Below are 9802 nucleotides of genomic sequence, written 5' to 3'. Positions count from 1 at the left end.
AGCTGCTCAAGTGACATCAATTTTTTTTTTTTTAAATTTTATGACTTTATTTTTTTCTTTTTATGTGTCAGATGTAAATATAGTCTAAAAATAATTAGAACATATTGAAGTGGGTATGAATAAGTTGATAGCTGTACCAAAAATATTGGTATATTGCTGCCAACCTGTTGGTCAGTTTGGAATTCTCGAGTTATATGCAGTTAATTACCCACCGAGATCACATATATTGGTAACAAATATCTTTTTTAATTGAAAAAAAAAAACTGTTCTTTTTCACCAAAACTTTCCTTTTTTTTTCTTTGATTCAATACATTTTTGCATTTGGTCTTGTCATTTCTTTTTTTTTATATATATATTTTCTGTGGTAGAGGAAATGTTTTTTCTCTCTGTCAAAGTTATTTTGAAGTCTTCCGGAATAATATTTAGTCAAAATAAACATAAAACAATAATATTTAACTCAATTTTGATGTTTCCAGAATCATAACACAATATCACATGCGTCTTGTCTTATATGTTTGTATCTATGTATGTGTGTCTGTATGTATATGTATGTCTATATATATATATATATATATTTATGTATATATGTATCCTTAGATACATATATGAATATACATATACATACATACATGTATATATGTATGCAAATTGTTGTGTTATATAAATATATCAACGTACGAAGATGCAGGTACACTCATACCTGTATTTCATATACTATCGAAACATAAGCGTCATGCTCTTAAGTGTGTACGTTATATTCGTTACTCATGCTTGCATGTGTTATCGGGCATGTTATTTCCATTCCGCTGTTGCATACTTAAATAGATTAAAAAAAAACCCTTCAACATTCATTCAATAAACTCGCAAGTAAAGGGTAACGCTGATATTTTAAGCAGCTGGTGTCGTATAGTAGCTACATTCTACATGTCGATAGTTGGTTTTTACTAGACACCTGTCATAGGGAGATGGAATTCCACACATAGAGATTGCAGTGTCAAACGGTTGACACTTATTGTGTAAGTAATTCAATTTCGATTTGGAAACATCGTCGAGTTCGTCAGTGGTTGCTTCAGGAGCAAAAACAGATAATTTAGAGATAAAATTTGCCGTTGCAATGTTGAGTAAAGAGTTCGCGTCATCAGTAATACGTCGGGAGTTTTCATACAATGTATTACGTTTAATGTCATTAACAACGTTATATTTATTTTTGGTTTCATCATCATCATCGTCATTATTATTATTATTATTATTATTATTATTATTATTATTATTATGATTATTATGATTATTATAAATAATATTATCGTTGTTTCCCGTAGGGTCTGAATCTCTTTCAGCAATGCTGGGTTTCGTTGAAATGTTTAAAAAAATGTAATATTCGGAACTCAACCGGCCATTGCTGATAATATTAGCGATAAAATTATTAATGTTGTTGTAGTCGTTACTGTTGTTTTTGTTGTTATCCTTGCAGCTGTTAATACAGTTCAAATATCTGTAACAGCCGTTGTCGCTATTTTTCTCGGTACGATCACAGTCGTAGAATTGGTACTTGTCACATTCGTTTGATGCCAACAAGGGAATATTCTTGTTGTTGTTGTTGTATTGGTCATTACAGCTGTTGAAGCTGTTGGTGTTGTTGATATTGATGCTTCTGCTGCTACTGTTGCCGCAGCTGTTCGTCCTTTTATAGTTGTTGCTTGTTTCGTCACTATCTGCGTTTCTACTCTGAGTGTGATGAGGGAAGCTGAGACAATTTTGGTTATTATCCATCTGGTTATCACCTTCGTTAGAGGCGTTGTTTTCATCGCCCAAATCGTCATCAGCGTCTTCTTCCTCTTCTCCTTCATCGTCCTCCTCCATATCGTCCTCTTCATTTGCATTTTCACCGACGTCCCTTCCTTCTCTATCATCATCATCGTCATCGTCGTCTTCGTTTTCTTCTCTGCCATCATCATTATCACCACCGACATCATCGTCATCATTATCATCTTCATCATTGTCATCATTTCTATCACCTTTGTCATTTTCATCTTCATTGTCATCATCTCCATCGTCATCATCATCTTCATTGACTTCTTCATCCTCTTCCTCTTCCTCATCTTCTTCACCATCATCGTTTTCTTCTTCATAATCATCACTAACATTTCTTCTTTTCATTCTTTCTGCTTTGTTAGGAACTTTAACATTGTCTCTGCTTTGATTGCCACTAAAACCGCTCATGAAGTTGTCAGCAATAAAAAGATTATTTTTGCTTCTTCCACCATTACTACTGCTAATTCTAGTAGTAGTGGTCGTAGTAAGATTAGTAGCAGTCGTAGTCGTAGCGTTGACAATAGTAACAGTATGTGCTGCAGTTGTGGTAACAGCAACGTGATCTGCAGTAAAATTGCAACTATTATTATTATTATTATTATTATTATTATTATTATTATTATTATTATTATTATTATTATTATTATTATTATTATTATTATTATTATTATTCACTGTAGAAAGCGGGGTAGGAGAAATTGAAGCAGTCACAGAAGTAGTTGCAGATTTGAAGTCACGTTTCATGGTGGTATTTGGAAAAGAACCACCGACTCCACTACTTCCATGACTAGCGTTAGACCATTTTTCTGCAGATACTATGCTGTCATCATCATTTTTATTGACGTCCTCGTCTTGGTTTTTCTCACTGGTACTGAATGTAAAGTTTCTGATTGTATTTTCATGGCTCATTTCAGCATCGTTAGCAACTTTAGCAGAACCTTCACTGCTGTTGTTTGTCTCAGATTTAATATGGACTCCTTCAATCACCTTTATGTTTCCTTTTTCAAAAAGATCATTTTCACCTTCGGGTTCGATATTTCGGAACCTGTCGTTTGATTTTTCGGGGGAATCATACAAGTTTTCGGTAACTTCATGGTTATTTTTTTTCGTTTTATTAGAAGTTTTTGAATTACCATCACTCATAGCAGACAAACTGGGAATGTTTGTGCCATGTTCGTTAATATTTTTTGTTAATATGTTTTCATTAAGGTCATCTTCTTCCTTAATAGTGTTTCTATCAAAATCACAGTTTTCTTCGTCGATTGTGTTTTTCCAAAGTTTTGCAATACTTTTGTTATTTTCAGTATAGAACGAAGATTTCATTTTACCTTCATATTCATAACTTTTTTCAGCAGTTTCGTTGGTATAATCATCCGCCCAATCCTTGTCTTTACTATATTTAATGTCTTTTTCATCGTTTTGGGCAATGTCAACTTCTTCCTTATTCTCACCTTCATCACGATTATCAACGTCACCGATATAATTTCTTCTATTTTGTCCGTGGAATCTTTCGTCGAGTGGATTTTCACCAAAACCAGAAACTGGTTGATTAGATGTCCTGGGAGAAAATTTAGAATCAGCTTTGGCAACGTTGTTAATAGTGTAAGGATCGTCTCGTATTATAATATCATTTTCATCGATATTTCGTCTGGAAAACTCCTTGCTACTTGAAGAATTTTTGTTAACAACAAGATCGATACAATGGTTACTGTCAAGATATCTAGCCATATTTCTATCTAAATAGTTTATATCGCTTTTGTTTGTGCTATAGTTTCCTGCAATAAAAATATCACCTTTTTGATCATTAAATGTATTGTCACCTAATGGTTTGGGTTTAATATCACTGTTCTTGCTGCTGGCTAGTCTTGAAATAACATAGTTGTTGTTACTGTAGTTTTTCCCTATGTCTATTCCTGTTTTGCTCAACAACTCTTCCTTAAAGCTGCCATGACTTGTATTTTTTCTGTTGATAAAATTATCACTAATAATGCTCTTCCTTGACAACCGGTTATCATTGTTTGAATCTCGTCTAATTCTGAGGTCATTTTCGTTAGTATCTTTCTTAATACTAAAGTCTTCATCAAAACTTAATCGGTTCGTTAATATGTCGTCATTATTTGAACTCTTAGATAAATTCACCTCTTCACTGAAGCTAATATCGCCGTTATTATTACCATGAATAGGTGAGTCTGTCACGTTTGGTCCTTGTATTTCATGTTTTTTAACGTGTCGGTCTAAATTTGTTTGCTGACCAAAACTTTTGCCGCACAATGTGCACCGGAAAGGACGTTCCCTATTATGAATATTTCGAACATGTCGTTGTAAATTGGAGGAAATGCTAAAAGAGCGTTCACAGAATTTACATTTGTATGGTTGTTCTCCAGTGTGTGTACGTAAGTGCCTGGTTAAGTTTGCCGACCTGGGGAATATTTTGCCACAGTATTTACAAGAATACCTCTCCTTAAACTTGCTGCTATGGAATGTCATGCTGCCACTACTGGCAGAACCACTTCCGGCACCGACGCCAGTCAGAGCAGCTCCTGCACCTGATGCTGCTGCTGCAGCAGCCATGAGGTGATGTGTTCCACTTCCGACCCCAGTGCCAGCACCGCCACCAGGCCGATTAGCTGCGGCTGCTGCTGCTACCGCTGCTGCAACTGCGGCGGCAGCAGCAGCAGATAAAAGGCCATGCCCTCCAGGAGGAGGTGGGTACCTGAAATTACCCATACCCATTCCTGTACACGAACCAGGGCCCTGGCCGTTTCCAGCAGCTGCTGCTGCAACTGCAGCTAAAGTTGAAGCAGTTGTCTGAGCACTGTTTGTATTATATCCGAAATTGCTCAATCCTGACGCTGAACACGGAATGCCTCCTCCTAGTGTTTGTGAACTACTATTGTTTGCATTTGAAGTGGCAGTGTTGTTATTGTCATTATTATTGATGTTGTTGCCACTCTGGGCATTTGATCCACTTTTACCACCTCCTCGGATCATATCACTGTTGTTATCTGTATAAGAAAGGCTATTGTCCATAGGAGAATCTAGAAATCCACTGTATGAAACGAGGGGATGTTGGTAAGGATGAGTTGTGGAAGATGATGTAAGATGATTGGGAAAACTGGGATGTTGTAAGTGGTGGGGTAGCGTAGGATATGATGAATGGGCATGATATCTATTTAAGGTTGCCATCATTGACGATGTGTATTTTTCTTTGTCTATCGTAGAGTAATAGGGATCTAACATATAGGATCCTGCAAAAGGGTAGGCATAGTGCAGCTCAGATCCAGACTCTGATAGTTTAAGTGCAGCAGTCATGGTTTTGGAATCTAATTCTGAGCCTTCATTACCGCCTCCCTTCTCCCCGCTTTTCGTCAGTTTAGATGATGCTATAAGACCTGATCCATATACATGAGTTTTTCGGGATGGGTAACAATTAGCAATGAATGCCTCGTCGGTGTTTTTGTTTAAGATATTATCCACTGTATGTTTCGAATTTGTAGATAAATCAAGCGGGGCATCTAATATGCTTTTTATTTCATCTTTCACATCCAGATTATTATGGGTTTCATGGAAATTACTGCCGATAGAATTATCCTTCAGCTTCCCACGTCGTTCGTTATTTTTTCTTTCTTCAACCTTATCTTCTTCTTCTTCTTCATCTTCCTCTCTTATACTGTCATTGTAATAGTGATTGTTATAAAAGTCTCGATAACAATAATTGTAGTCTCTGTTGATGAAATGTTTGTCATTAAGAAGCAGTCCAAACTGTCGATTTTCTTCCATGTTGCGACTCTTAATTTCGTCAACATCATGTAAGTTTCCATACTCAAAACTATCTTCGTCGAACATGTCTTCTTCAAATTCTTCTTCTTCATCATCATCATGCTTTCCATCTTCAGCAATATAAGCAGACATTGCTGCTGCTACACGTTCGCTAGCAGTTAACCCTGACTGAAAATTTGTTTTCAATCTGGATTTAAATCTTACACGGCGTTGCTGTGACTGCAGTCTTTGTTGTTGTTGTCGCTGTTCTATGCTAGATTTAGACAAATCAAATGGTGCTATTTGATGTTCTGATTCTTGTTGATGATCAAATTGTTGGTGTTTAGTAGGAGAATTCTGGAATGGAAATGAGTCAGGGTTTTCTGTTTCCTGTTTTAAAAAGCCATAGATTTGCTGCTGATGCTCTTGTAAGTATCGCTGATGTTTCTGCTGTCGTAGATTAGAAATGTCATTATCACTGTTGTTTGAGTTCTTGTTCACTCCTGGTTGCAGATGTCGTTTCCGGCTCTTATGACTTCCACTTCCGACACTAGAAGCTATTAATCCACGCTTAGCCATCGATACAAGACTTGGTAGTGAAGATGGATTGAAAACAGCTTCTAATAAGTTGTTGTCATTTTCATTTCTAGTATCATCGTTATTATTATCATTATCTGGATTCCTTTTCTTCTTAGACAGTTGATGGCTTTGTAGGTCATCAGAGTTTCTCGTGCGGAGGTTCAGGGCACCGTCTAAGAACATGGCTGCCTCTGCTAATGCAGTTGCTGTGAAAGCATTTCCAAACTGGGGTTGGTTTCGATATTGGTAATAAGGAAGATTACTTATGTTGCTGTTATTAAAATTATTGTTACCGTAGCTACTATGGCGACCTCGCTTTCGTCTCGATGTAGGTCCGGTCATACTGAGATCTTTGGCATCTACGTAGTCATTTCTCAGTTGTCGTCTGCTGTCATCTTTTTCTGGTAACATTGTAGAATCAGAGTTAGAATTTTTCGGGCAATTTCTTTCTTCCTTTTTAAATTCTTCTGCGCCAGTATCTTCTTCACTGTTATCTCCATCTTCAATTTCGTCTTCATTTTCTCCAACGACTACAACTTCTGTTCTTTCCTCGTGTTTTTCTATTCCCATTCTCTGTCTCTTTCTTGCTTTCCTTTCTTTCTTCTTCTTTCTTGTTTCTGAATTTTCATTGTCGTCTGTCCTCTTACGAAGAACGTTGTTATCTAGATTTGCTTCGTCATCGTTGTCGTCACCACCAGAAGTCGTTCCTGAATAATTGGATGAAGCAGACGACGGCGAAGAGCAAGAAAAGGATGACACAGCGGCAGGACTTTTACATCCGGTAGAATTTAAAGTACTGCTTCTGTTGTTGTCGTTGGTGTTGTTATTGTTGTTGATGATGTTGCTTCTATTGTTGTTATTATTACCACCGCTGAGCGGAGTTTCGACAGACATCCGTGTTAGATGTACATCATGTTTATCTTTAACTTGACCAAGTTCATTTTCAATGACAGTTCCAGATTTTAAACGCGAATTTTCTGAACTGAACGTTCTTAAATCTTCCTCATTAATGTTCTTGCCGTTACTGTCTTTGTTTTTCAGTCTATTACTGTTGTTATCGTCTATTGTGTTATTGTTGTTATCGCCCGCCGTATACTTTTTCTGATGCTGAAGCATTAGCACGGCATCTCTGTCATATGACACTTCGCTTTGTTCGTTCTCTTTATCGTCTGCAGCATTAAAAACATTATCAAAAGACCATCGTTTGCTATCCATTACATCGTGGCCAATGTTTTCTGTGTCTTCATTCTCCATTGGGTCCAATTCATCGTCATTTTCCAGTTTCTCTCTTCCGCTCTTTCTTTCGTCTCTTTCCTCATCTACCTCATCATATCTCTCCAATTTCCAGTCAATATGTTTTTTCTCATCAAACTCTTGATTTTCAGGCCACATTTTATTCTGGGTCTCGACATCAATTCGACGCCATTTATAGATGTCTCTTTTATAACAACTGTCCACATTGTCATCGTCATCTTCTAGGTTCAACCCTTGTTCTTCCTGCCAAAGGTCAATATCAGATTTTTCTATCAAATTATTATGCCCAGAATCCAGCCATTCGTCAGGTCGCTTATGTCTTATTTTTCTATTCCGTTTTCTCCATTTCCGCTTCTTCTGACTTCGACTTTCGTAATCTAGCTGATCCTTTATCAACATGCCACTTGAGTGTCTGTCAATATGACTGATATCTGAGTTAGCTTTGTTATCATTAATATTATTGTTGTTGCTGCTGCTGTTCATATTGCTGAGATTAGCCGCAGATGTTGTCAAATTATAACCAGTCATAAAATCGGGAGAATGCAAGTTGAGACCACTTACTTCTGATTCGCTCTGCAGTCGTTGATGTTGAGTCTGTTGTGGTTTTGGTAAGGATAACGACAGAGGTGCATGCGAAACAATGGATGTGGCGGGATGCATTGGTGGAAGAGGTATATGTTGATGAGCATGTGCTGGTGCAGGGGTTGGGGGGATGGCTGCCGCCGGAGATCGAAAGCAGTCAGTGTCCAAAGCAGAATTAGACAAAGGAAGAGAACAGGAATTGATGCCACTATGATTTGTTGTTGAGGTTCCAGCCAAACTAGATGTCGCCATTGCAGCGGCTAATGGCTGAGGAAGAATAGATCCAAACCGAGGTTGCGTGATTAAAGGACGAAAGTAAGAAAGTCGAGGTTGTCCGTACATATAAGCTGAAACAGCCGCTGCGGCTGCAGCAGTGGTCAGCGGAGTATTTTGCTGTAAGGCTCCTAGTCCAGCCGGGACAAGCTTGTCGGGAGTGTAGCAGAGACGCATGCGCAGATGGTGATCAGCTGCGACTGCAGCTGCAGCTGCCGCAGCAGCACTACTTGAGCGAAAGGCCCCATCGCAGAATCTCTTGTGTTTTCCGAGAGACGTTACAGTTGAAAAAACCTGGAAAGAAATAAAAGAAATGGATAAGTTAAGTCAGATCATTATCGCGTACATGGTGCTAGGTTGCTTCAGCTCAACAGTAACCTTCACATAAACATATGCTAGACATTTCTCTTAAGTTAGGTTTTGGAAAACGAAAGATCTAATAAACTTGAATCATATATATTATAAACTTATTCTTAAGTCGGTCTCTGGGGTAGATCTAATTCAATTTGAATATTGGTCTTAAGTTAACTTTTACGAAATAGAATATCAGAGAGAAAGTAAACAGAGAGAAGGATCGATCGAATACAGCTCTAATATCTGAGTCTCTCTTTCAGCTGAGAACATTTACAGCTGTTTCTATTTACAACCTACTGTTATCTTAGGTAGAATTGCTACAAATGGATGCGTTGTGTATGGAATGGTAGATGTAACCAGGAATTACACATCCAACAAATAGGTGTGAATGTGAAGGAAATTTAAAGAGAAAATTCCTTATATTTAGTGTAATATCAAAAATATGAATAAATCTCCGGAAGATTACGTGTATGTGTATGTTTATACATGCATACACACACACATACATACATGCATCCATACATACATACACACATACATACATACACACACATGATTATATATATATATATATATAGATAGATAGATAGATAGATAGATAGATAGATAGATAGATAGATAGATAGATAGACAGACAGACAGACAGACAGACAGACAGACAGACAGACAGATAGATAGATAGATAGATAGATAGATAGATAGATAGATAGATAGATAGATAGATAGATAGATAGCTATCAACAGTGCTAATGAAGCTATAAACTTAGGTAAAGATTGTAAGAAAAAAAAACATATCTGATTTGATGAGCAGAATAGAATATACATTAAAAAAAACAACATAACAAAACGGGATAGTCAAAGAAGAGTATGCGCAGTGAAGTATCCAATGGCTTAGATGAAGGTATTAACTCCTTGGAAGGAAGTTCAAAGTTAAGTAGGTATATGATGTGCTAAAAATAAAGTAACAAAACAAAAACACCTTAGACAAAAACAATGCAAAACAAAACTAGAAAGAATGAAGAAAAATATTAACAAATAAAGAAAAAAAATAAAGAAGGCAAAAGACAGGAACTGCCAATCAAATCGTTTCTGATAATAGCTTTTGCAACCACGTGCCAATTGTAGAGCATCCAACTGCAACAAGGCATGCAGATAGAGAAAAGATCAATGAGGGGGATTTTCCACAATG

The 9802-nt window shown here is 37.0% G+C and overlaps 1 protein-coding gene across 5 annotated transcripts in view; it reads right to left on the bottom strand.

Annotated features, from left to right (window-relative positions):
* Positions 1-355: 355 nt before the first annotated feature.
* Positions 356-9802, bottom strand: part of LOC106873115 (putative uncharacterized protein DDB_G0282133) — a 191657-nt gene continuing 182210 nt past the window's right edge. For all 5 annotated transcript variants that reach the window (XM_052973501.1, XM_052973499.1, XM_052973502.1 and 2 more), the window contains one exon: positions 356-8553. In XM_052973501.1, the coding sequence (XP_052829461.1) occupies positions 889-8553 (7665 nt within the window). In that variant the 3' untranslated portion in view covers positions 356-888. The remainder of the gene's footprint in view (positions 8554-9802) is intronic.

This window comes from Octopus bimaculoides, chromosome 16 (assembly GCF_001194135.2).
Source record: "Octopus bimaculoides isolate UCB-OBI-ISO-001 chromosome 16, ASM119413v2, whole genome shotgun sequence".
NCBI classification, from domain to species: Eukaryota; Metazoa; Mollusca; class Cephalopoda; order Octopoda; family Octopodidae; genus Octopus; species Octopus bimaculoides.
The sequence above is the reverse complement of the archived record's forward strand: the minus strand, read 5'-3'. Positions and strand labels throughout refer to the sequence as shown.